This window comes from Sporisorium graminicola, chromosome SGRAM_16 (assembly GCF_005498985.1).
Source record: "Sporisorium graminicola strain CBS 10092 chromosome SGRAM_16, whole genome shotgun sequence".
Classification (NCBI taxonomy): domain Eukaryota; kingdom Fungi; phylum Basidiomycota; class Ustilaginomycetes; order Ustilaginales; family Ustilaginaceae; genus Sporisorium; species Sporisorium graminicola.
In genome coordinates this window covers 134600-161062 of record NC_043726.1, presented here as the reverse complement: position 1 = coordinate 161062, position 26463 = coordinate 134600, and the positions used below count along the sequence as shown (strand labels likewise).

At 58.1% G+C, this 26463-nt stretch overlaps 9 protein-coding genes across 9 annotated transcripts; 5 read left to right on the top strand and 4 right to left on the bottom strand.

Moving 5' to 3' along the window:
- Positions 1–1399: 1399 nt before the first annotated feature.
- EX895_002673 (uncharacterized protein) lies at positions 1400–3670 on the bottom strand (the record flags this gene model as incomplete). Its single annotated transcript, XM_029883271.1, has 1 exon — positions 1400–3670. The coding sequence occupies one exon, from the start codon at positions 3668–3670 to the stop codon at positions 1400–1402; it is 2271 nt and encodes a 756-aa protein (XP_029740306.1).
- A 719-nt stretch (positions 3671–4389) lies between these two features.
- On the top strand, positions 4390–4994 carry EX895_002672 (uncharacterized protein; the record flags this gene model as incomplete). The annotated part of the gene is made up of 3 exons (XM_029883270.1): positions 4390–4634; positions 4742–4840; positions 4928–4994. The coding sequence occupies 3 exons, from the start codon at positions 4390–4392 to the stop codon at positions 4992–4994; spliced, it is 411 nt and encodes a 136-aa protein (XP_029740305.1).
- A 171-nt stretch (positions 4995–5165) lies between these two features.
- EX895_002671 (uncharacterized protein) lies at positions 5166–6095 on the bottom strand (the record flags this gene model as incomplete). Its single annotated transcript, XM_029883269.1, has 5 exons — positions 5166–5183; positions 5273–5448; positions 5524–5743; positions 5825–5967; positions 6044–6095. The coding sequence occupies 5 exons, from the start codon at positions 6093–6095 to the stop codon at positions 5166–5168; spliced, it is 609 nt and encodes a 202-aa protein (XP_029740304.1).
- Positions 6096–6960: 865 nt separating this feature from the next.
- EX895_002670 (uncharacterized protein) lies at positions 6961–11583 on the top strand (the record flags this gene model as incomplete). The annotated part of the gene is made up of 1 exon (XM_029883268.1): positions 6961–11583. One exon carries the CDS (start codon positions 6961–6963, stop codon positions 11581–11583), a length of 4623 nt encoding a protein of 1540 aa, XP_029740303.1.
- Positions 11584–16560: 4977 nt separating this feature from the next.
- EX895_002669 (uncharacterized protein) lies at positions 16561–19416 on the top strand (the record flags this gene model as incomplete). The annotated part of the gene is made up of 1 exon (XM_029883267.1): positions 16561–19416. One exon carries the CDS (start codon positions 16561–16563, stop codon positions 19414–19416), a length of 2856 nt encoding a protein of 951 aa, XP_029740302.1.
- A 1207-nt stretch (positions 19417–20623) lies between these two features.
- On the top strand, positions 20624–22018 carry EX895_002668 (uncharacterized protein; the record flags this gene model as incomplete). Its single annotated transcript, XM_029883266.1, has 1 exon — positions 20624–22018. The coding sequence occupies one exon, from the start codon at positions 20624–20626 to the stop codon at positions 22016–22018; it is 1395 nt and encodes a 464-aa protein (XP_029740301.1).
- Positions 22019–22189: 171 nt separating this feature from the next.
- On the bottom strand, positions 22190–23464 carry EX895_002667 (uncharacterized protein; the record flags this gene model as incomplete). Its single annotated transcript, XM_029883265.1, has 1 exon — positions 22190–23464. One exon carries the CDS (start codon positions 23462–23464, stop codon positions 22190–22192), a length of 1275 nt encoding a protein of 424 aa, XP_029740300.1.
- Positions 23465–24012: 548 nt separating this feature from the next.
- Positions 24013–24906, top strand: EX895_002666 (uncharacterized protein; the record flags this gene model as incomplete). The annotated part of the gene is made up of 1 exon (XM_029883264.1): positions 24013–24906. The coding sequence occupies one exon, from the start codon at positions 24013–24015 to the stop codon at positions 24904–24906; it is 894 nt and encodes a 297-aa protein (XP_029740299.1).
- A 439-nt stretch (positions 24907–25345) lies between these two features.
- On the bottom strand, positions 25346–26146 carry EX895_002665 (uncharacterized protein; the record flags this gene model as incomplete). The annotated part of the gene is made up of 1 exon (XM_029883263.1): positions 25346–26146. One exon carries the CDS (start codon positions 26144–26146, stop codon positions 25346–25348), a length of 801 nt encoding a protein of 266 aa, XP_029740298.1.
- Positions 26147–26463: the final 317 nt, after the last annotated feature.

Below are 26463 nucleotides of genomic sequence, written 5' to 3'. Positions count from 1 at the left end.
CGGTTTGTGATGGAGGCAGGTCGATCGCAGGGTTGTCTGTCTGAGATCCGGAAGCTGTCATTCGGGTTACGAAGCGCACCTAAATCTGTGCCCGTTGTACCACGCTGCAACCTCGTGATGATCACCGTTCTCTCTCTCTCTCTCCCCTCCTCGCCAGCAAATCGACCTCAACAGCGTGGAAAAAGTTGAACTGCCAATAGGAACCAACCAATGTCGAGCTCCGGGAGGCGTTGCAGGCTCAGGGGGACAAGTTGAGTGCAACGACCAAGTACAACAGCGACCTTGCGGCTCTACGGCAGACGATGACGACAACGGTGTAGCGGTTTTTCAGGGCAGCAAGACATTTTCCCCCATTCTATTACAAGAAACGCTCCGCAGAGCCACGCGGCGGTACGCTCAGTCACGCCAAGCGAGAAGCCGAATCTGCATTCGCCGACCGCTTTCGCCTGTGGCAAAGCATTCAATACGACCGAGACGCCCCTGCACTCGCTCGATCGACCGCTGATTGACTGCAACAGTACTGGGTGGCAAGGAAAAACCCACGTGTCGAAAAGCGCAACGAGCCCAAGAATACGCGGAAACAGTCTATTTTTGTCCGCGTGGCGTGTGCTGCGTTGCTCTGCGATCGCCGTCGCCATGGACGTTGCTTGACAACCGGATACGCCGGGGTGGAAGCATCGGCTTTGGCCGGAAGCACGTCGCGTCCCTACCTACTGCTTGGGCAGATCTCACCCAGGCGGGCGCATTGGACGTGTACTGCGTCTGTGACGAGCCCTACCGAGAACCGCGTGGACAGGGTACGGATGGCTGCTTTCGATGGCGGTTGTGCGAGTAGCACCCACGCGGTCTCTCGAACAACGAACGAACTTGGCACTACCACGAGGCCAAGCGATCCGGTCTGACTCATCCGCCCCTGTCAATGCGGTCAAGCCCCTCCACGCACACACACCATCTCGCGTACCTGACTGAACAGCATGGCAAGCATCCCGATCCCCACCCCGACCTCGCTCCGGTGTCCGCACACGCTGTGTCGCTCAATCAACCCGGTACAACATGACATCATCTCTTCCCTGAGATCCCGGGATGCAGGAAAAGCCTCTCTCCTACCCGCCCGGCACCGACTCATCTGTCATTACCATGCTCCGTCACCTTGGCCGGCGAGATCCCGAGTTGGCCGGGACACAGCGCGCACGACTCCGCCGGTACACACCCGACCAACACTGGCCGGTATCGAGCGTGAACTCACATTCGCGGGTACACTTGCCCAGCAGCTCTCCGCCCACAGTGCAAACACCCGAAGGGTCCACAAGCTGACACAGCACACAAGTCGATAACCTGTTCAAGCAACCTTGATTCTTTTTCTTCGAAACTATCTACACACAACGTTCCCAACGTCTGCTTAGTTAGCCGCAGCCGCAGCAGAAGCAGCATCGTTGACACTGAGCTTCGCAACATCCGGCAGCTCATCGGCCGAAGTGATCAGCTTGGTCACCTTACCGATAGCCACCGTGCGTCCCTCGTCTCGCAGCGTGAATCGACCCAGCTGAGGATAGTCCTTGAACCTCTCGACGCAAATTGGACCCGCCAGTTCGACGAGCGCAATGATCTTCATGCCCTTCTTGGCAAACTGAGGCCCACGTCGGCTCTTTTTGCCCGTCTTCTTGTCGTAGTAGTGCAACAGGGCCACCAGGCTGGCCTCCTGCGACACCGTGTGGCAGTGCACCACGGCACTGTACCCAGCACAGATGATGTTGCGGTGCTCCAGAATCGCCAGCTGAGCCTCAAAGTGCGTTGCGACGTGCACCGGGTTGACCGGATCCGTAAGCACGTGGCCGACTGTAACTTCTTCATGGTCGATACCCTTCAACTTGACACGCACGTTGTCGCCCGAGATGGCCGCAGGCACTTCCTCCTCCTGCTCGTTGAAGATGGCCACGGCCTCGACCGAGACCTTGTTGGGCATGAGCAGCAGCGTGTCACCCTTCTTGATCTTGCCCGCCTCAAGCTTGCCGACGACAACAGTACCCATGTCGTTGTACTTTTCCGAGATGGGCATCTTGAGCGGTGCCGAGATCTTGCGATCGCCCAGCGCGAGGTTGTCGAGGAATTCCAGCAGCGAAGGACCATTGTACCAGTCGCAGACGCTCTTGGGCACGCGCTCCTTGAGGTTGTGGCCTGCGTAGGCCGAGACGGGAATGTAGGTCAAGTCGGTCTTGGGGTTGAAGCCGGCCGAACGCAGGAATGGCGTCAGCTTGGACTGGATCTCGTCGTAGCGCGACTGCTCCCAGTTGACTGTCGCTTCGTCCATCTTGTTGACAACGACAATGAGACGCTGCACACCGGCGGTCTTGACGAGCACGGCGTGCTCACGTGTCTGTCCCCCTCGCTCGAACCCGGTTTCGAACTCGCCCTTTCGCGCCGAGATGACGAGCACAGCGACGTCGGCCTGGGCGGCACCGCTGATCATGCTGGGCACAAACGACTTGTGCCCTGGTGCGTCGAGGATAGTGTAACGACGCTTGCCCGTCTCGAAGTAGGCACGGCCTACTTCGACCGTCTTGCCCTTCTCACGTTCCTGCGCCGTCGAGTCGAGCGCCCACGAGAGGTACCACGACTCTCGACCTGCCTCCTTGGCTTCACGCTCGTACTTCTCCATGGTACGCTTGTCGACCATGCCGGTGAGGAAGAGCAGGTTACCGCCCATGGTGGACTTGCCGGCATCGACGTGGCCGATAAAGACAATATTCAGGTGCGACTTGAGAGTGTCGCTGTTTTCACCGAACAGGTCCTTGAGGGTCTCTTCGTCAGTGACTTTGGCGGCCTCGGCAAGAATCTGGTCGGCATTGGTGGTGGAGCGTTCGGTGGGGACAGGCTTGGAAGAGAGCGAGGCGACCCTGGACTCGGTTTTGGGTGCGGTGCCAGCGGCAGCGGCAGGTGCTGGTGATTCGGCACGAGACGAGGGGGCCGAAACAGCGGTGGAAGAGGGGGCTTCGGTGTTCTTGACAGCGGCGACCGCAGCGGCTTGAGGAGGAGTCTCGGTGGCAGCAGCGGCGGAAGCAGCCTCTTTGGGCGCCTCGGGCTTCTTGGCGCCGCCAATCGAGATGCTGACAGGCTTGCGAGGAGCGTCGGACTTGTCGGCAGCAGCAGGAGCAGCGGGCTTGGCGCCTCCTCCGATCGAGATGCTCACAGGCTTTCGTGGCGCATCGGATGCAGCAGCAGCGGCAGGCTTGGCACCACCTCCGATTGAGATGCTGACAGGCTTGCGGGGAGCAGCATCAGCGGACGTGGCGGTGGCAGCGGAGGCGGACTGAGGTGCGAGGGAAGGGGGCTGGTTGGATCCTGACGCAGCGGGGCGGGCGGGAAGGCCGTTGAAGCCCTGCTGAGCGTATTGGTTGGAGAAGCCTTGCTGGTTGAGACCCTGCTGGCCGTAGCCACCAGCACCACCGTATGGCTGCTGTTGGTATTGCTGTTGGTACTGCTGATACTGGTTGGGATAGCCACCGCTGAAGCCCTGCTGCTGTTGTCCCTGCTGCTGGTTGAAGCCCTGCTGATAGTATCCACCCTGCTGGCCGTAGGGAGCACCACCCTCCTGTTGCTGGCCTTGCTGGCCGCCGGGGACGAAGCCCGAGGCGTTGGGGTTGAATCCGAAGCTACGAGCGTTGGGGTTCATCTTGTGGTCGAGATGTGCCTACTTGATGCAATGCAAAGGGGGCTGGTATCGAACGCAGACTGCGCTGCTGTGGACTTTCTTGTGTGGTGGAGCGCGAATCGCCAGCAGCTTCGAGTGTATCGATCCGGATCGATTCGAGTGCGGTGGATCGGTGCAAAGGAGGTATAGCCTGGATAGTGTTGGTGGTCAGAACGCCAAAGGATCGGAAAGAAACGAGAGCTACGTAGCGTTGTGTGTGTGGACGATGCGCAATTTTGGCTGCTGCTTAGTTGTGGACTCAGCAGCTCAGTGCCACTTGGCGCGCTTAGTCTGAGCGTGTGAGTCTGGATCGCCAGACAGAGCTGCTGGTGATGCACTTTTTTCCAGCAGCAGTTCCGCCTGAAGCTTTCCAAAAAATTTTCTCGAAAACAGCGTCTTTCTTCCTGTCTTGGAGGCTCACGGCCGACTGAAATTTTTTTGAGGTCTAACATCTTGAAAGAATTGCATCGGCAGGCCACGCTGGAGGAGGAGGAGGAGGAGGAGGAAGAAAGCTCGACGTTCGGGCCAAGTGTCTGCCTGCCAACCGCTCTCTGATCCATCATCCTCTCTCCTGATCAAGACCTCGTCAAACAGCATAGCATCCCATCGTTTCAGAGCTGGGTTTCGAGGACAACAAAGGCAACAGAGCAATCTATCATCATCGACTCTGTCCTAGCATCTTCACATCGGGATACACCACCATGCCGCCTAAAGGTGCAAGAGCATCAACATCGGCTGCCGCCAAGTCTCGCAGCTCTGCATCGACACCCGCTTCCACTTCAAAACAGTCGCCATTGTCAACACTATACAACTCTTACGTTGACAACACACCAAAGCGCTTGAAAGTCATCGATGCGTTTCTGGTCTTCTTGATGCTTTCGGGCATCATCCAATTTATCTACTGCGCTCTCATCACCAACTTTCCTTTCAACTCTTTCATTGCTGGGTGAGTAGCTCGTCGTCTTGAAAGAAAGCCTTGTCGGCAACGCCAATCAGTGCCGATCTGGCTGACCATCCACTCCGATTCACTTGCCTCTCTTTTCGGTCTTACAGTTTCGCATCGACGGTGGGCCAATTCGTTCTCGCCGCCTCTCTCCGTATCCAGGCGAACCCGGAGAATGGCAAGACCTTCCCCGCAGTCTCACCAGAAAGGTACGTCTCTGGCTTCAGCATTTGTTGGCGTGACACATCAGCTGATCCGAACTTTAAAACCAATCATCGACGCCTTTGTAACAACAGGGCCTTCGGCGACTTTCTCTTTGGCTCGGTGATACTTCATTTCTTCGTGTTCAACTTCCTAGGCTAAAGCACTTCGTGTCGCAGTGTACATCTCCACGCAAATTCGACGACAGTTCTGGCGATCAATGGGTGACATTTGAGACGTTGCATTGCGATGAGTACAAAGGGACGGTTGGTGTGTATAGAGAGAGCAGAGGATACAGGCAGAAGGAAAGGTGAAGCACTTCGAACTGTTTCTCTACCAGTCCTTGGCAATCTATGGATTCGAGTGTGATGCAAGATAGGCATGCCAGTCAGCAAAAGAAGGTCATTTGAGTGCTCTTGAGTCATCATTCCACCACTCACCTTGAAAGCCCACTCCCAGTCGGCGAAGACGTTGTTGTCGTCGTCGACTACACGGCTGCGCACGCTGTAGTTGCCACGAGCCATCATGCCGCTGGGTGCCTCGCTCGAAGCAAATGTCTTTTCGTAAGGCTCCGGGCGCGGGCCGTACGATCCAATCATCTCTTCCATCTTGTCAACTGTAGGGACAAAAATGGGCGCTGGTCAGCGGTCTCTTCCAATCGTTGTGACCTGCAGACACGACAACTACTTACCCTTGATACCGGCTCGCTTGACCACCTGAACATACTTGAGACCGGACAGAATATCACTGCCCACGCTAAAGCGGATCTTGACGCTGTACTCAACGCCTTCCTTGACGGTGAGCGGGTTCTGCTTGAACTGTGCCAGCTGCTCTTTCGATTGCTGCAGATTAATCGAGACACTCCCGCCGGGGGCCGTCGATGAGACGAGGGAGAGGCTGTGAAGCGAGAGCTGCGGATAACAATGCAAAGCGGATCGACCGGTCAGCATGCTTGGAGCGATGTGAGAAGATGAGCATCCGGCTGGGCTTACCTTGGGAGCGTTGGGGTCTGGAGCACCAGTGGAAGCGCCGATGCCGAGGCTCGCCTTCCACCTTGCCAGCGACTCATCCTCGGCATCAAGCTGCGAGTATTCGGCGAGCGACTTCTTCTCTCCTACCTTGTATCCGGCGGTGGCTGTAGTAATAGGGGAAAGGGAGTGTCAGAAGACGGTCGCTGCTGTCCTTGCACTCGAGGAGCAAAGTCTACGTACCAGTGGTGGCCAGCTCGTCGTCGGCGATGGAAGGGTCTTGAGCGTGCGACATGGTGACGACGTGGTGACAATGGCTGTAGTTGTGTGATCGGCGTCAACAGGAACGGTGGGTGAAAGAGACTGCTCCTTGCTTTCACGAGTTGTGAGAGACAGAAGAATGAGAGGAAAGGATGGCTCGTTCGGTTGAACTATGCGCATCGGCGCTCAAGTTCCTGTGCAGCGCAGCGCAGCGCACTGTGCCGAGTGTCGCGCCAGCCACAGTCGATCCAGGGGACACGCAGCAATTTAAAGCGTCTTGCATGCGTGTCAAAAGCCAACGCCACCGCCTCCTTTGCTTCACTCTTTGGCTCAAACGTCTCCAGCGCGTCGATCCTTTCTCTTTGCTTTTGTTTTCATCTTTACGGCAAGTAAGGCTCGATCGGTGCCAACGCGGAAAAGGGTCTGGGCTTGAGACGAAGTCTGTATGAAGCATGTCTAGAAAGCCAGAGCGTCTGTGCATGGAGCTAAGCCTACGTGCGTTTGAGACCAACACCTATTCTCGCGCAAGCTGATTTATTGACCTGTAATTGTGAGATCAGTCATTAGCACGAGGAAGCGCTCTCCAAGAAAATCAAAAATCTTGTGAACGAGTGTCGGCTGTGTCTGCGGCCGGCTTCGGATGGTGGACGAACTGGCTCGAAGATCCAACGCACAAAAAAGCTCAACAATGTCATGTCCAAAGCCTGTCGTCCCCGCCCCATCATCCTCGATCCATCGCGGTCCAACGACACGGTCAACGAACTCCCTGGTGACACGTTGCAAGTCGAGCTCGCGATCCAGCAGCTTTGTCATGGCCGAGTGAGCTCTGTCCCACCTCTCTTTTCCTCTGATCACGTCCGACCGGCCCGTCGACCGTCTCGCACCTCGCAGCCGCCAACATGAGCTGGAACGCTGTAGGATCGAAGGCCACTGCTAGCCTGGCGAGGAAGACTGTCGCTGCTGACGCGACCCATCGCCATCTGGCTGCGCACAGACATTCGTTGCCTCGCCAGCTCTTTCACCACCCGCGCCGCTCCCGCTTCCTCGATCCTGTACAGAAGGTCCACCTGTCCACCACCTCCGCATCGGAAGCAGTAGCCTCTTCTAAGGGCAAGTCCCCTCGTGACGCTAGCACTGCGACGCGATCCGGGTCCGAGGCTGCCCCACCTATCAGAGTCACCGACAACAGAAACCACCAATCGAGCACCAGCAGCAGCGCAGAGGAGTCGTCCCGTAACCCTCAAGCCGAGACTGTGCTCGAGGTGCATGACAAAGCACAAGGTGCCCAGAAGTCGCAAGCACAATTCCCATCCGATACTGTCGCTTCCACCGACCCACCATCAAGTTCGGAGCAGGTGCCATCTCCACGACAGCAGCAAGATACAGCCTCGACCGAAAGTCATCAACAGGATGCCCAGCCAAATCAGCACACCCAATCCTCCTCAAACGCCGCCGCATCAGCGAACAGTGGGCCTGTGACGGGCGAGGATCTGCTAAAGCAGCGCTTCTTCCACGCTCAGGAACAGAATAAACGTGTCTACTCTGGTCTCACTCCGCCGCACAACCCTGCCGCCAACCTCTATCCTTCGTTCACCACCCCGTCCACTGATCAGGTCGCCAATCCACCGGGCACGCCCTCCAACGCATCTGCAACCGGAACAGCATCACCATCAGCGTCGACGTCAACATCGCCAGATCCATCTCAACAGGCAACAGGCTCGTCCAGTGCCTCGTCCGATCCGTCCGGAGCACCACAGGCGACCACGTTCCCTCCTGGCTCGGCCAACGGCGACATTGAATTCGACCCACGTCTGCAACGCCATGCTTCGTCACAATCGCTGCAGAGCCTCCAGGTGCCCTTTGACACGCATGGCTTCGTCAAGCGACTCGAAGCCGGTGGCTGGATCTCGACCGTCGCCAAGATGCAACGCGCAGCAGCCAACACCAAAGCAGGCAAGGGAAAGCAAGCGCAGGTGCAGCCCGATGCTCAAAGCCTTGAGCTCCAGATCGCCCGTCGACACGATCCAGCCGAGGCCATCATGGAGGGCGTCCGTCATCTCATCACCACGCGAGGTCGACAGCTTGCACATGCATGTCTCAACAAGAGCGATGTCGAGAATCAGGCGTACCTCTTCAAGGCGGCCTTGTCCGAGATCCGGACCGAAGTGCAAGTGCGAGGCAGAAACGACGCCGCTGGGCTGCGAAGCATCACCACGCTCCTTCAGCGCGAGGTGGATGCGCTCGAGCAAAAGATGAAGGAGGACGTCGAACGCCTCAAGCACGACATCCAGGTGGACATGAACAATCGCAAAGCCGAATCGAAAGAGGAGCAGAACAACCTCGAGCAGGAGATTCAGGATCTAAACAACCGTTTCACCATCAGTCTTTCCGATCTCAAAACCGAGATCGAGCAAAACGTCAAGTGGGATGCCACCAGACGCAGTCTCTTCCTCGTCTTTGGTATTGCTGCCATCGTCGCTGCCAACCTTGCCATCGCCGACTATCTCACCAGAGACGACGAGGCGGCCAGAGCAGCTGCCAGCAAGGAGCCTGTCAATGCTGGCATTCCACCCGCATCCGCATCGCTCGGCTGGGCCACCGAAGGTCGCATCCTGTCGATCCTGCCGATCATGCTGCTCAAACCCAACTGCCGCCTGGCAGCGGCGAGTCGACGGGCATGCCGAGACTTGCGACGTCACTTTTCGAGTCACGGGCCCGCTGTTGCTACTGCTGGTCTCTACACCGCCTCGCACCGGAGCGCCCTGGGTCCAATGCAGCGACGTAATGATCGCGCCGCATCGGCAAATTCGACCGCGCACGCACGTCACTTCAGCTCCACGACACCTCTTGCTCAAGCGCAGTCCTCGGAACTTCGCGTTCCAGATTCTGATGTTGTCATCCGTCTACTCCCCGACAGCATCTCGATCGAGTCGCAGCGATTAGGTCTGCAGCCTTTCCGCTTCGACCACGTCTGGCTGCGCGATGCTTGCCAAGCGCCGCAGTCGGTCCACCCAAGCAACCGCCAGAAGCTCTTCCATACCAGCGACGTACCGCTCGACGTTTCCCTTCTCGACACCGAGCATGCACCCAGGCTGGTCACAGCGGGAGACGAGCCAGCACTCCGACTGGTGTTTGCAAGGGATCATGCTGTCGTCAACGCGTTCACCGCCACCTTCGGTGACGTCAAGCAGCGCGACGCACCGCACGTCTCGGAGTTTGCCATCTCCTTCTTGCTCCGTCATGCTATCGACACCTTTTACGCTGATACACACATGGACGTCATGTCCGTACCGCAAAGCTGGGCGGCCAAGGATCTTACGCACTTCAAGACAGAGCCATGGTCAGCGGATGCACCGACACCCTCTTCGGATGCTGTTGAGCATGGAGCGATGGCCCGACCGGTGCGCATTCCATGGGATGCCATTCGACTCCCAGGCACCCCTGACGATGCCACACGAGCCAAAGCGCTGTACGCTCTCACTGAGGCAGTTGTCCGGGATGGGTTTGCCTTTGTCACCCGCCTCCCCACCGACACTACCGCGACCGAGGAAGGTCCGCAGTCTGCACGTCTGCGCGACCTGGCTGAGACTATGGGCGAGCTACGCAACACTTTCTACGGCCTACTCTGGGACGTCCAGTCCAAAGCAGACGCACGTAACATCGCCTACACGAACCTCGACCTAGGACTCCACATGGATCTTCTGTACTTCCAGAACCCGCCTCGTTTTCAATTCCTTCACATGCTAAGGAACAAAGTGCGTGGCGGCGCTAGCATCTTTGTCGACAGCTTCAAAGTGGCAGAGCGTATGTGGGAGGAGGACCGCGAGCTGTGGGAGGTGCTCACCAAGGTGCCTGTCGGATTTCACTATGTCAACGATGGCAGGCACTATCGATTCACACATCCGACCTTCGAGTTGGCGCACGACACCGAGGGGCATGCAGGCGGCCCCTTGGCTGGCTCCACCATGCCCAGGCTCAGCGCCGTTAACTACTCGCCGCCTTTCCAGTCGCCGATCCCGTTGCACCCAACCGAGCAACTCAAAGCGCCAGAGCAGAGGCAGACCTTCTACCGTGCACTCAAGCGCTTCTCCGATCTGACGCTCGCAGAAGAGTTCAGATACGAGAAGCAGATGGAAGAGGGAGAGTGTGTCGTCTTTGACAACAGGCGCGTGCTGCACTCCAGAAAGGGCTTCGAGTGGGACGAGAGCAAGCAGGGCGACGTCAAGCGCTGGCTCAAAGGATGCTACGTTGATGGCGATGCGATTTGGAGCACCTACCGAACACTGCGCACCAAGATTCACGGACGAGCCCCTCTTGTGGCTGCCAACCGCGGTCGTCGCTCCTTCAGCACCGCTTCGAGCAGATCTGCTGTCGCTGCGGCTGCCACCGCACCCTCTGCAGCACCAGGAGCGCCGGCAGCGACCGAGGCTTCGATAACCATGAGCTCGTTTGCACCGCTCTCGGACGATCCCACTGTCGTGGACCTCCGCTCGCTGAACGGCCTGCGAGAACCTTCCACGTCGTTCTCCGCCTATCGCCCTGTTCCGCCCCTCTCGACTGCAACTCTACCCAAGCTCTACAAGCAGCTGTCCAAGTCTCGACTCACTTTCCTCATCGTGCTGACAGGCATGGCTAGTTACTCGCTGTGCCCCGCAGCCCTCACCGTCGCCGTTGCCTCTCCCGTCACCACGCTCCTCGCTCTCACCGCCGGCATGACACTGTGCTCAGCCGCAGCCAACGCGCTCAACCAGCTCGTCGAATCGCCGTACGATGCGCAGATGCAGCGCACACGCGCGCGGCCGCTCCCCTCGCGCGCCGTCACACCTCTGCACGCGTTTACGTTTGCTTCTGTCTCGGCCGCGTCGGGCGTCGGGCTGTTGCTGACCATGGTCAACCCGCTAACAGCTCTGTTGGGGGCGGCGAACATCGTGCTCTACTCGTTCACCTACACGCCCATGAAGCGCACCACGATCGCCAACACGTGGGTCGGCGCCGTCGTTGGCGCTCTACCGCCGCTGATGGGGTGGGCCGCATGCACGGGCACGCTGCACACCGCCAACGATTTGGGCGGGTGGTCGCTCGCCGCCCTGCTGTTTGCATGGCAGTTCCCGCACTTCAATTCGCTCGCGCACATACTCCGGGCTGAATACGCTCGCGGAGGGTACCGGATGATGTCTGTCACCGACCCGGCGCTCAACAGGCGCGTCTCGCTCAGGTACGCCGTCGCCCTCTTGCCAATCTGCACGCTCATGATGCCGTTGAGTGGCATTGTTAGCCCTGTAGCGTTCGCAGTCCTCAGTACGCCGTTGAACCTGCTCATGGCGCATGCGGCGTGGAAGTTTTATCGCCAGAAAACCGTCAAGTCGGCGAGGTGGTGCTTCTGGGTCAGCTTGATCCATCTGCCTGCCGTGATGCTCCTTGCTATGGGCTGTAAGCCTGAAGTCTGGGACGGCCTGTATCGCTTCTTCGGCTGGTCCACAAAAGAGGACAAGGACGCCTCGAGCGAAGAAAAGCTCGTCTAATTGTACTACTCACGCATCCCACACCAATCACAAATCAGTACACTACAAGGTGCCCTTTTCGCCGTCCATTCCGTGTCGCGCGTGCCATCACCGTCGCTTTCTGGCCGGACCCAAGGTAGGCAGCAGTCCCAAAACTTGACGGTGTTGAGACCGAATGATCACACGAGCTGCGCGCGTCATCGCCGACGACTGGTGCGCTCGTGAGCAATCCGGCACATAGCGATGATGAGACAGCGACAACCAGCCGTTCGCCTTGGCTGCAGGGTTGCGCGCCCAGAAGTCGTACAGATAGTGCTCCGCAGCCTCCCTCTCCGGTGCTTGCTCTCGAGGAAGATTCTCCTTTCCCCCCTTTTCAGCGCAGTGCACCCAGCTGGAGTGCTGAGAATGTTCGTCGCTTTGCCAGCCGCCACTTCCTTCTGAAGCGCTTCGATCGCGCGCTGCAGTCGTGCTTTCTTCAAACAGCCCCGGTGCAGTGGAAGAACTCTGACCGCCTGCAAGGAGGGCCTTTGCGTCGTTGAGTCCAAACGTGAGTCTGCCAGGTCGGAGGTGGGCTGCTCTACCGATCTTGCTCTGGCCCCTTGTCGCGACTGCGTCGAGCGGCCTTTTCCTAGATTGCTTCCTCACAGGCGCACGGTCCTGGCTTTGCTCGTCGATCAAAGCTCCAGCAGCACCACGACTCACATCAGCCTGGGTCTGACCTTGCACGTTCTGCGATCTGCGGATTCTTCGCAGCCCCAGCACTGAGGGGCGCGTTGCAGTTGCATTCATTGTAGCAGAAAACAAATTCTGACTGAGCTTGTGGGTCAAGCAGCAACCGTCGGCCGCCGCGTTTCTGCAGAATTATTCGGTACATACCTTGCCGCCTCTCACAAGCGTCGCAAATGCAGTCGTGTTCATGGCTCGTGCTGTCGTATTGCTGGTGTTGCTGTTGAGCGACGAAGCGTCGTACCCTCTCTTTGGTGTCGAGGGTTGCTATACGTCTGAGAGCTGCTTGCATGATGAGCGAGCAGCCCTTCCAAAAAAGAGAACGCCTGGTGTTGATAGGACTCGGTTACCTTTGCCCGATAGACTCATTCATAAGCTTCGTACTGGTGCAACCGGGTCTCGTCGAGGTAGCCGGCTTTCAACAGAGGATGGTCACCAAAAGTGGGAAGCAAGCTCAATCCTCGGTCTAGCTTCGGCCCAATTGCTCGCTGTGTTGCAGCTGCAGCTGCATGAGGTCCTAATTCGGAAGGGGGACGTCCGTCGCTATTCATCGCCAAACGGACTAGAGCCCGGTCTTCACCTGACTCGCAAGCGCCAACTAGACCCTCGAATGCAGCCGGGGTGCGCTTGATCGGATTTGAAGGGCGGAGGCGCTTAGCGGCACTGCCAGGGCCGGCTAAACAACATCGTCTCGACCGAATTTCCACGGGGACCTGAGCGGCGCACCCCTGTGTTTGAGTCGATCTTAGCTTGACAACTATCTTCGCGGTCGATCGTTTTCGAGTTGTTTGTTAAATGCAACTTGGGCCAAAGACGTTCTGATAGCTTCCTCTCTTATCGCGGTGAGTGCATGAATGTGGTGCGCTGGGCGCAAAGCGTAGGGCGCCAACATTGTGGGGATGAGCCAGGCTCGTCGGTTGAGGCCAGAATGCACGAAAACGGTACTCAGCAGTAGCCGTGTCGCGTTTTCGCCTAGCCTGGCCTCGGGTCGGCTGCAGCGCTTCAGTCTTGCAAGATCTCGGGCAAAGAATGCTTCGAGAGAGAGAAAGAGGCACACCCGCTCACACACTTTCAGAGGATCTGCGACAAGCAAGAGGAGCATCTGGTATGCTGCGAAGGCGACCTGCAGTTGGGACGACCTGGATTTCCTTGTTTGACACTTGCTCTGTTTGCTGCCGCGGAGAAACTGGGCTATTCTGGATTTGAATTACGGTTGAATTTGCCGCACCAAGCGAGAAAACGTAGCGGAAATTCGGCCAAAATTTCTTTTGCTCGCTAAGTCTCTCGCAAATGATAGCCTAGCGCCCTCGCTATAGCCGTTTATCCCATGCTACTGACGACTACCGCAGTGACAGGGCTTTACTCGGCGGCGGAAGAAGCAACAGAGGGTGCTATTTTTATCATTTATAACTCACATGCTCCTGCATGACTGGGCAATGGTGATGACAAAAATTAAACACATATTGGAATTACGACGGTGGACAGGAGCGGAAAGTACATTAACAGAGCGTGGGCAGATCTATGAGGCAGGCATGTCTCGAGATCAAGATTCGGTGATCTGAGATGTCGATGTCAAAGCACGCGAGAAAGCTGTGGCAGGTAATTAATTGCCTTTACAAGCTGGCTGTGTCTCTGTCATCTCTGCCTCCAAGAACCGCTGCTCAGGTTGACCACTGCGCACGAGAGAAGGCCAGGAAGAAGGGCTCCTTGTGGGTGTGGCGTTGTTGTAGACCGTAACATGCCTCGCTACGACTAAGCGATTCGTAGCTTGCCTGAACGAGCCGCCGAGCGAACGAGCGACGACGGAAGCGGCGTTTTGGCAGAGCGGGAGAGAGAGAGAGAGAAACAAAAAAGAGAGGCGGCAAAGGCAATTGTCGGGCTCGGCCCTTCCGAAGGGATGAAACAGAGACACAGCGCAAGGAGAAGAGAGTCTTTTTCGTTCTCATGTACGCTGCGTACCGAAATCTGAAACAGAGTTGTGCATCTGAGACCAATGCTCCTGTGGCCGCTATAGCCCGTTAATTTGTACTAACCCGTTGCTGGTTAGTGCATGATAGATCTTGTGTCTAGACAGACGCGCAACAGCGATTCCCGAAGGACAGGAAAAGGGACCCTGAGCAAATGAACCTGCTTGTCTCGCTTCGAGATACTGTAGCGAGCGGCTGCATTCCAATTTTCCTCTCGATGGGCACAGTGAAAATGATGCATCCCGGTCGTAGGACACTGTGCAAAAGGAAAGCAAGTTTAAACGTTGTTTAAACGTAAGGATAAATATTAATAAAAGATTCTTGCGCATCGGATAGTCCCAGCCAGGTCAAACGGCCTTTCGGAGGGCAGCCGAGTAGAATTATGCATGTTCAGGTGTCTCTGTACATTCTACGATTCTGCAGGCTTAGGCTGCCTGGGGCATCTCTCGAGATCCGGACAGGTGTCCATGACGCCCTCTCGTGCTGCAAACGGTGGACAAAAGATTGCGACGTACGGTTCGAACCACGCCATCTTCTCACACTAACTAGTGCTTGCTGAAAATTTCAAATCGTCCTCCTGATCTTGGCGCCAAACTCAATCTCTTGTAATTAGATCTGTCAAGAAGAGGAATTGATCCTGGCGATCGTCCTGGGTTTGTCTACTGCACAGCACTGGACGCAGCCAGCGGCTAAGTTCCAAATGCCCGCTTGCACTGGCAACCGATGAAAGAAGAGGATTACGGCTGACTGCCTTTCGCAGAACCTTCTATTTAATATATATATACATATATATTTCAGCCTTTTGTTGTCAGGCACAGAAGCGACTGTAATGGGCGGCACGAGACACCCGCCTGTTCGCTCTATTGGACCTACGTGCTGCAATCAATTAGAAGTCACTTTTCGACGTCTATCTGACCGCGCTCTTGCAGCTCGGCATATCACTGAAAAGCACAACCCAGGAGGTGTGTGGGTTGGTTGGTTGGTGTAGGATACAGTAGCGATTCTGCCGACTCGGACGGACCGTTACCTTGATACGGATCCCCTCTGCTCGGGCCGTACCCAGCTTGCAACTCCGCTTACTCTTGCTTGCCTCTACTGACTGTCACATTGCTGCTCGTTTGCGGCGCCAGGTGACGAATCCCCAGATTTTCTTTTATTAAAAAGTAATAGTAATATCATTTCTCCCCGTCGTGTTTCATGAGAAAGGGTATCTCTTTGCTTCCAGCGACCTTCCCCGCTGATCTTCTCTGCTGAGTGTTCATTCGCCCCACCCTGGCTGACACCATACGGCTATCGCTTGGTCTACTTTCTTCTGTCGTCGGCTTCTACGAGGCTTCTCTGTATCTCACTCGTCTGAAACCAACCAACGGCAAAGAGGATTCACAGGCCGAGCGAGTCTCGGATCTCTGCTTCGTCCCTGGTCCTCGTTCCCCCCCTTGCGGCGCCACTGTCTTCTCGGCCTTTCCTCTCTCTCACTTGCTCCCTCGACCGCCACTACCGTCTTGCCATTCCACAATCCGCCGCCAAGCCATCTTTCCGCATTCAAACGGCAAAGCCGTTCAGCGATCGCGGTTTGACGCCCACTTTTCTGACTCCGAGTTTCACTCTCCGTTCAGGTCTGGGCTGATCGTCCATCCTTCATCCTTGGACGTTCAACCTTCCATCTTCATCTAAGCCCTCATCCCCAACCGCCTCACTCCATCTTCTTCAGCACACCGCTACTCTGCTATCATTGCGCCACTGGCTCAACTGATACATTCTCATCTCGTGGCAGCCTACACCCATACCTGCACTTGTACGCCGAGCCATCTTGAACTCAGCCCACTCCCACCATTCTGCTTTTCGCTCTTCTGCGCACCTCTGATCTCGACGCCCATCTAGGTTCCTGCATCAATTGTACCGTTCCGACAGCGCCAACGAACCTTTGTTCTTGTTCACCAGCACCACTCACATCTCTGTCCAGCCGACTTGCACCTCAACCCAGCTCAGAGCAACGGTCGTATCTACTTCTTGCTCTCATCCCTATCGTCCCTTCATCTCAACCACTCCAAATCGTCGCTGACCATATCCACACTCGGCATCCACCTGGCCGTCATCACCTCTTGACATCAACGTCAAACTTTCGAAAAGGTTGCAGGCTGGCTACGTCCATCGCTACCTCAGCCTGCACTCAGCGTCTGCTCACCTCTGCTGTGTCATGCTCCCTTCGCAGATTTTTGCGGTCAAGCTCTGAGCTAGATCTCTCTTATACGCTCTCGCCGCTCCACTCCTGCTTTAGCTGGCAGCACCAGTAATACAGGGCATCATGTCGGGGACAGCCACCGCCGCCGCCGCCGCTGCTGCTGCGGTCGCCGGGCCTGGTGATCTGTCGGGTATCGCGTCCCGCATCTTTCAGCTCTTTCGCGGTCCAACACACCCCGTAGACTTTCCAGCCTCCATCGTCTCTGGCTTATCCTCTACGGATGCAGGCGTGCAGCGAGCAGCCATCGCTGAGCTTCGAGCCTACGTCAAGCGCCTCTTCTTCCTCGAGTTCGAGCCCTACTTTTTCGTCAATATCCTCGTCACCGCCGGCATCATTTGCCTGCTCATCGTCATCGGCCTTCCTGTCGCGGGACATCGACTGTACCACGGACGACTCAATCCTATCCGCGTGGAAAGACGCGCTCAGGGCTCCTACCTCGTTCCCAACGCTATCAACTGTTTCTTGCTGCTCGAAGGCGCATATGGCATCTTGACCGTCGCGTTCAACTTTGTCGTATGGCAGATCTTTGATAATCATCAGGCATGGTTGATCAGAATCTTCCAAGCCGCTCGCTCTTTGGTCTGGATCCCTCTTTATATTGGCGCCTTCCTCACAGGATGGGGCAGTTTCTACACCGCACCCGGTGCGCTCGACAAGCCCACTGCCGCACGCAACAAGACCAGCGCCAAAGGTCATCTTCCTTGGCCCTTGATTGTCAATCTGTCGTGCTGGGGTGTCCCCGTCATTCTCATCATTTCGCTGCTTCCACCCGTCTGCCTGTCTTCGGTCAAGATGTCTCGCACTTTTGAAGACTGGCAGAAGTGGGATCACCGCTTTCAAATGCTGCTAGCTTCGACTGTTGCTGATGCCCTGGTCGACCAAGCGGCTGTCAACGACTTTCGCTCGCAGGCCTACACCATTTTCACTAACTGGACGCGATCCTACTACTATATCGACATCGGATTTGTGCTGTGGGCATTTTGGGCACTTCTTTTCCTCGTGTTTTACGTTCCTGCCGGTGGTGTACTCGTATATCTTCTCTACCGCCAGGTGACCAGACAGAGAGGCATCCTGCTCAGCTATCAGCAGAAGCTCGAGGCGCAGCTCGCAGAAACAACAAGGCACACCCAAGTCAGCGTGCTCACCCACGATTCGCGTGCCGAGCCGCCCACAGGTCGCCTGGCAGCGGGGCTGTCGGCGCAGGATCGCTCGCGGCCCGTGTGGTCGGCGGTGCATCCCACCTCTGCGCTTGGCGCGCCCTTGGATGACATCTACGAAGACCGTGACGCGTCGGATGACAGTCGAGGCACTCATCGCAGCGGCGCCGGTGCCTCTTTCAAGAGTGCCGTCGACGTCATGGGTCTCGAATCGGCGTTGCGGCAGGAGCCCACACCAGCGCATGGAGCCAACACGCCTGGCCTCACGTCTCGCAGCGGACAGGTGGCAAGCCTGACTGCCGAGAACGACGAGGCGAACGGCTCGCCGACCATCGTACCGCGGTCGCCATCGGCGTTCCGCAGGTTGATGCGATTAGACACGAGGACAAGTAGCAACAGGGGCGGCGGACCGAACTCGACCAGGTCGGTGCGACGCAAGCGCGTCTCTCTCTCGGGTGGTCCCATGTCGCGGTACAGGTATCTGCGCCGCTGTCTGATCAATCTGCTGATCCTGTATTTCGGCATTATCTCGGCTGCGTGCAGCTTCGGCGCTATCACCATCTACCTGGCGGCGGTGGAGTACGAGAGGGCTTTGCGTGGGCCGGACGTTGTCAATTACTCGATTGCGGCGGCAGGCAGCACGGCGGCCTGGGTGTCGGCCGTGTTTGGTGTGCTGACCATTGGCTCGATTTTCTTCCGCAACTTTGACGTACCCCAGCCGGAGGCGAGTCAGAACAGCGGCGATGGAGGCGGCGGGAATGGCGGTGCTTTGCGACGTCGTTTCAATCGCAATGCTTCGTCGGGGACTGGATCTGGAGGAGACGAGCACGGCGGTGGTGTTGGCGGTGGTTTCCACGAAAAGACACGGACGCTGCCTGCGGTGCCGGAAAGTGTCGATCTCGAGGCGTCGATGATGTCGATGGTGCAATCGCGACCACGTATAGCGATGAACACGGCGATGAAGTTTGCGATAGCCGAGCAGTCGAGTCGGCCCGGTGGATTTGTGATCCGTCCGGACGATCAGTTGGCGTCGACGTTTTCGGCGGGCAATACGCCAGATATGGAGGAACGTCATGATGGGCCCAACGACTCGCCGGGTCGGTCGAGTAGGACGAGAGTTCAACCTATGCGGGCTCCACCTGCTGTGGCTCGCGTCTGGCCTGGTCGCGAGAGGGAGGCGACCATGTCGATCCCGCAGGATGTGACCGAGTCGTTTGGAATTTCATCTTTGCCGATGGTCGGACTTGGGTCGAATGCCGGGCGATCACGTCCTGGGGGTGTGGACCCATCCGAGGACGTGAACGGGCATTTCAGGTCGAACGATTCGACGTTCGCCGAGTATCCGTCGTTTGATCCGCGCGTCATCCGTGCTGCGAATGGGGAGCCGACGACGCCTCCTCGAGGTAATTCGGTGCGCTCGCCAAAGAAGTCGCCGAGAGCATCGCCCAAGGTGGCGCAGAAGGAAGCTTCGGTTGCGCCGGCCGTGCTCAAGCGTCATTCGAGGCGGGGTGATAGTGCGAGTGGTAACGGAGTGGAAACGGCGGCTTCCAAGATCGCGAGGGAGTGGGCCCAATCGCAGTACGTTGCAGCGCCTTTGCCCGAACCGCCTGCGGAGGAGCAGGCGGCTGGGGAGGCGACAAGAGGTGATAGTGCGTGGACGGGCGATCTGGAGGGTTCCCCGCCTGTGTCGCGCAAGTTGTCGACTTCGAGACCGGCCCGTGATCTGCGACGGAAGCTTGGTTCGCGCGATTCGCAGAGATGATCGACTTTCCGTTGGGAGCCGTGTATGGAGTGGAGGATGGAGATCTTATTGGGTTGCACACAGTATACCATTCACAGCTACATGAACACAATCACAGTCTTTTCTTTGTCGGTCTAGCCAATTGAGGTCACCCAGGGGCGATGGGGGTTAGTCTTGCTCTCTTTGCATGGCTTGTCTGTGAGGATCCTGGAAGTTGTTGCCGTTTGGACTCATTTTTGGCAGGCAGGATTCGGTATGAACAGCAGGTGGCGCTGGTGATGCTCTGCGCCGATACGGGCTGGCTAGCCGGACAGGGCACAGAAATTGAATGGCCTCTGAGATGCTGCTGCATGTACGCGTGATCTTGACACCCCTTCGTGCACTCGTCACGCAGCTCCTCCTGCTCTATACAACCACCATGTCGCTGTCCACCATGGTCCCGCTGCGTACAAGGTGGTGTGAGAACTCGCGCGAGATTGTGCTATTGGGCACGTCAGGTTTCGGCCGGGATAGAACGCGCGAGCTTCGGTTCGGGGAAGAACAATTTTCCTGCTTCTGCACCGAGCCAAACACACACGGTCGACCAAACCACAGGGCACAATGCTTCGATGGTAGGCTCTGGCGCTGCGCTCTGTGCCGAGGTCAATCTCATGAGGGGTTGATGAGCCGTGTCATCTTTCTCACGAACGCAATATGCATCGACGAGGGTGCGTATAGAATCAGTTCCAATGCGCAGTACGCTCGACCGCCGGTGCTGAGCACCGATCAAAAATCTCCGCGGGCGAGACGAGGGCACGGAAGCATGAAATGCTGAGTCGAAGGAATGAACAGTGCCGGCGGTGTAGCCTCGCGAGGTCGCTGCAGGCGTGCTGTTGGTCTGGGGGAGATAGAGCTGTGTGTGAGCGAGCGAGGAACAGCTGCTGGCAACGTTTTATCTGATAAAAAGCTTCGAGGGGAGAAGAAGCTCCTGCAAAAGCCGTTCAGCCGAGGCCGAGACTGCGTGCACCTGGGTAGTGTGCCCCCCCCCCCCCACTCCAGCCGGTCTTTTCTGTGCTTTGCGAAAACGGCGATAGCGGGCCGCGGTGTGCAGTCTTCGTGCTGGACATTGTGCTCCGCGGACGGCTCCCTCTTCGCAGCTCTCGTCTGGTATAAGGCTCACAGCAGAGTCAAGGCTAGCACAGGCCCCGCCTTTGCTTCCTACTCGAAAACCCGACTCAGCAGGCCACAAATGCATATATCAACCCGCCTGTTTGCCCTCGCATCCGTCTTCTTTCCCCTCTTGTTCTCGTTCATTTTCTACCGCTACCATCATCATCACCACCACCACCAGCAGCAGCATCAAGACATCCCGCAAGCCGAGCCCATGAACATTGCCACCGCCATGTCGACCGCCAAACCATCTACCATCGCCATCGTCGGCGGCTCGTACGTCGGCATGCGACTCGCACAGGCGCTCATCCCCGTCCTGCCCGCCTCGCACCGCGTCGTTGTTGTCGAGGCCAACTCGCACTTCCACCACCTGTTCACCTTCCCGCGCTTCGCCGTGCTGCACCGCGGCGGCGAAGAAAAGGCGCTCATCCCGTACACGCACACGTTTGAGGCGGCCAGGGACAAGGCGAGCATCGTGCACGCCCGGGCACTCTCGGTGCACGCTGCGCCAGAGGGCGCCGGTAAGGGATGGTTGCAGCTCGACCGCGCGTCGGAGGGCGGGAAGGATAGGCTGGAGTTTGACTTCCTGGCGATTGCGACGGGGACGCAGCTGTGCCAGCCGTGGTCGCTGCCCTCGACGCACACGGATGGGGTGCAGGCGAAGAAGCAGGCGGTCGAGACGCTGCGCAGGTACCAGGACGCGGTGAAGGAGGCGCAGCGCATCGTCATCGTGGGTGGCGGTGCGGTGGGGGTGCAGGTGGCGTGCGACATTTCGGAGCTCTACCCTGCCGCTACGGGCAAGAAGGTGACGCTGCTGCACAGCCGCGAGCGCGTGATGAACAAGTTCCACCCGGAGCTGCACGCCATTGTCGCCAAGCGCTTCGCTGAGCGCGGGGTATCGACCCACCTCGGCAGCCGTGTCGTGATCCCCGCCGGCGGCTTCCCCTCGTTCGCGCCCGGCCAGACGTTCGACGTCGAACTGCAGAACGGCACCAAGGTGCCCGCAGACCTCGTGCTCATGTGTACCGGCCAAACGCCGCACTCGGCGCTGCTCGCCTCGTTCGCCCCGCACGCCCTCTCGCCCGACGGCTTCATCAACGTCCTCCCCACCATGCAGATCGACTTCGCATCCTCTGCACCCTCCCCGCTCGCACAAAGAATGTTCGCGCTCGGCGACATCGCCAACTCGGGCGCCAGCAAAACCGTCCGCGCCGCCATGGGCCAGATCGACACCATCACCTCCAACATACTCGCCCTCATCCAGGGCGACACGCCCAAGGCGCACTTCACCCCGGGCCCCTCGGGCATCCACCTCAGTCTGGGACTGTACGAGAGCATCGTCTTCCGCAACCCGGCCAACGAGGGCGACGCGCCAGCAGGCAGCGGGATCAAGCGGGACCTCAAGCTCGACATGGGCATCGAGGACACGTGGAGCAAGTGGAACGTTCCGCAGGGCACGCCTTGGCATTTGTGAAGCGCGCGGCGCTTGCTGGGGCAAGAGCGGGCGTGATGTGTACGATAGAAGTGCTTAGAAGAGGCAAGCTGGAACTGAAATAGCTCAGGAACCGGGTTTGAATGCTGTAACTTGCCTGTGTGGTGTGCCATGTTTTCGTAGTACAAAGAGTGAACGACTTCCCAGGGCAACCTAAGACTGAAGCCCGACAATCCATCTCTTCAGATCATGCAGCCCACCGCTGACGTCGACCGGCTTGCTTTCCTCCTCCGGCTCCTCCTCATGCTTGTGAGCCCACGACCTGGTCTTGCCTACACTGGCGAGCGCGAACTCGACCTTGCCACCGAACACGACGTCCTCGTCCAACCTGTCCAGGCTGAAACTCGATGCGCCGAGCGGCGTGTCGCTCGCACCGGAAAGCGCCCTCTGACTCGCCGCCCAGTCGATGTAGTCGACCACCTCGTCGTCTTCTTCTTCCTCCTCGCCCTCGCCTGCGTCCGCGGAAACGTTTCCACCCGGGCCTGCCAAGCCGAGCGCGCGCTTGATCCATCCAAACACCCCGCCTCCCGCACCGCTTGCGCCCGAATCACCGTCAGCCACTTTGCCCAGCCCGGCGATCTTGACATTCCCCGCCGCGCCTCCACCCCCGGCGCCAGCGCGTCGTCGACCCAGTCCCATATTGAAGCGCCTCTGCCCCAGTTCCGCCTCCAGCGTCGTCCTGCACCGCGCAAGCAGCTGCGCACGGCGTTTCTCGTCCTTGGTCGCATCCGTGCCTGCAGCAGCCCCACCTAGAAGAGGCGAGAGATCGGCGCGCGTGAAGAGGACGAGCACGGACGGCGGAGCGATACCATTCGACGAGCGAGCACGTTGTCTGGCGAGCGTGGTGAGCGTCGAATGGAGCACATCGGCTACGTCGGTGATGGTCTCGGCGTCGCCTTGACGAGAAGCCGAGGAGGTGGAGGCTTTGGAAGCCATGACGGCATCGACGCAGATGACGAGGCCGTCCGCTTGCGAGAGATGTTCGTCAACCAGAGGGCGAAGTCTCGCGTGACCTGGTAGATCGACCAGCGTGACTGGTTTCAAGCTCGCATCCGCATCGAGCGCCGAAGCAGCAACAAGGCCCTGGGACAGCTTTTGCGACGGCAGCGTTGCTGGCGTGGTCTGGTAGACGAGCGACGAGAAGAGCGATGTCTTGCCCGTGTCGCTGAGACCGACGAGCAGGACCGTCGCTGGGCGATTGTGCGAGCGCTTGGTGGTGTACTCTTGCTCTGATGATCCGGCAGAAACCAAGTGTGGAGTGTTGACTCTGGCAGACGCCTTCGAGAGCGTGTATGTCAGGAGCACGGCGAGGAGCGTTGCGGGAACAATGACAAAGTATTGTGGAGGGATGCCTGACTCTTTGAGCGGTTGTGGCAGGTGGGATGCCACGGCATCAGGCCAGCGCACTGCCGGTGCCACGAATGCCATCTCGTCTTTGTGTGTGTTTGTGTGTCGTGTTGATCCAAGATAGATGTGAGAGAAGGCAAGAAGCATCGAGCTAGAAAAGAGTGTTGGTCCGAGTTGACCGCGGAAGTCGGATATCAATCAAAGCGGAGGAAATTGGTCAGCGACAGTCACAAGAGAAAGAGGCTGCGAGGCTGGACAGACAGACAGGCTTGGCAGCGAAGTATTTCTTGTCAGGTCGATCACCCTCAGAAATGGGAACTTACGCACGCTCTGCCACAGTGTACGCGTTGGTGCGCCCATTTGGCTGTTACTTTTCCAGGGCTCGAGCACGCTCCACTTTCAGAACGCTCTTCTTTCTCCAACTCTTTGCGCTGCGTCCTCTTGATCCACATCTCCGACTTTCCGTATCCTGCCTCTTACGCACACACAAACACCATCGTAGCAAAAGAGGCACTTCTATCCGCGTATTCCACACGCAAGCACATACGCAACACAATAGTAGTCATCTCTCCCCTTCTGACAGCATCAACCTTCGCCCTCACACCTTTGGGTAACCGCACTGCACCACCATGTTCCGCAACACGTACGACAGCGAGAACACGGTCTTCTCGCCACAAGGCCGGCTGCACCAGGTCGAATATGCGCTCGAAGCCGTCAAGCAGGGTTCGGCCGTAGTTGGCTTGCGCAGCAACACACATGCGATCCTGGTTGCACTCAAACGAGCTCCCTCGGAGCTGGCAAGCTACCAGAAGAAGATGCTGCGCATCGACAACCACATCGGCATCGGCTTCTCGGGACTCACCTCGGACGCGCGTGTTCTGTCCACCTACATGCGCCAGCTGGCCCTCTCGTCGCGTCTGGTCTACTCTCGCCCCTTGCCCCTCTCCCGAGTTGTCGACTCGTTGGCAGACCGTGCGCAGTATAACACGATGGACTACGGCAAGCGTCCCTACGGTGTAGGCTTCCTGATCATCGGTGTCGACTCGACCGGTCCTCATCTGTACGAGTTTACACCCACTGCCAACTGCTTCGAATACTACGCCATGTCGATCGGCGCTCGCTCGCAGTCGGCCAAGACGTACCTCGAGCGCAAATTCGAAGATTTCCCCAACGCCAGCCTGGAGGACCTCGTGCTGCACGGCCTCTACGCACTTAGGGACACGCTGCCGCAGAACAAGGATCTCGAGCTGGACCAGGTCAGCGTGGCCATAGTGGGACCTGGCGCCGACGCAGACGTCAGCGCGCCACATGCAAGACGCGGAGAAAAGTTCAGGGTGGTCGAGGGAGAAGACTTGAGGCCGTACATGGACAGGCTGGAGCCAAAGACGATTCCGGGCGCGCGGGCGGCAGCTGCTGCTGCGACGACGGCGGCGGCGACAGAAGGGGGTGAAGCAGGCGCTGGCGCGGCAGAGGGCGATGCAGCTGCGCCAGGTGCAGGTGCGGAGGCGCCGATGGAGGACTAGATGTCGCACTCACATGCTTTGTACATTGGTGTCGCAATTTCTCATTTTCATACTCGCTGCAACACAAGTGTCTGGCTCGTGAACGTCGTGCTCCTTGGACGAATGAAAACTGGGACAGTGTACACATTTGCTCCGTTTCGCGCTCCCAGACCTGCACCGTGGCCCGACCCCGGCTTCTTGGCCGTTGTGCTGAGCCACATACCCTGACTTTTCCGTGTTGCCAGCTGCACCACAGCGTCTCTCATACGCTCTACTCCGAATGACAAATTGAGCGCAGTTTGTATATCAGACGTGTGTGTGTATTTCGAGAGGTGAGGGGTAGAAACAGCCAAGCCTGACTACAGCGGACGCAGGCGGAAGGAAATGTACATTACAGGACGGTCGAGAGACAGAGAGGCACGCATCTTGGCCAGGACGCACGGAATACAAGGCGGCGGGTTCAGAGCGAGCTGTTCTGCTTCTTGATCGTCTCGTTGGCCCAGTAGCCCTGACCTCCAATCAGGCCGAGCACGCCGACGGTGATGGCACTGAGAAGGCGACGGTCGGTGCGCTGGACCTGCTCCTTGTGCGTGTATGCGTAGATGCCCAGACCGCCAAGCAGAGCCACGTTGACGGCGGCGAGCGTGGGCCCCCACTGCTGGGGATCGTTGCTGAACGAGTTCCAGAAGCTCTCGAGCTCCTTCTCGGCTTCTCCCGCCTTCTTCTTGAGCTTCTTGGCGCCCTCCTCGCCCCTCTTCCTCAACACCTCGGCATCCTTGGACAGCTCCTTCTTGCCCTTCTCGTAGTACTCTCCGGCCTTCTTGCTGGCCTTTTCGGCCTCGGCACGGGCGTTCTTGCCAAACTTGTCGGCTTCGGCACGCGCATCCTTGCCGACCTTCTCGGCTTGGTCGGCGGCATCCTTGCCCGCCTTCTTGGCATCGCTGGCGAGATCCTGACCAGCCTTTTTGGCGTCCTGGGCCGTCTTGGAAGCAGAGTCCGAAGCCTTCTTGGCGTCGGCTTCGAGCTGCTTGCGCTGCTCACGCGCCTTGGCAACAGCTTCGTCATAGGCTTCCTGGGATTGCGTCTTGAGGTGCTCGAGATCGGAATCCGAGGGGACGACGTTGACCTTGCCCGAGTTGACGTCCGGTGCAGCGTGGTTCACGTCGCCAGAGTTGCCGCCCTCTAGAAAGCCTGGGTCGGGCTTAGGCTGCTGCGACTTGGGGGGTGCGTTTTCGGCTGCGATATCGGCGTAGGACGACATGTTTGCAATAGAAAGGAAGTAGGCGGATGGTAGGGAAAGGGTCAGAGGAGGTGATGGTGGAAGTGGAAGACAGGACGGCAAAGGTCAGCTCGATAGATAAGAGGCAGACAGAAGACTAGAATAGAAAGGGGAAAGAGACATCGATCCGAATGGGCACACAGGCTCTTCCTCCCTCTCGTTTCGCAGGTTGGCGTTGCCTCGGTAGCCAAGAAGGCCTTGTTGAGCTGCTGCTGCTCTTCTGCACTCCTCCACACTCATCACACTCGGTACACACACATGGAACCACGCACGCGTTCTGCCGCCTTGTGCGCTTCGAC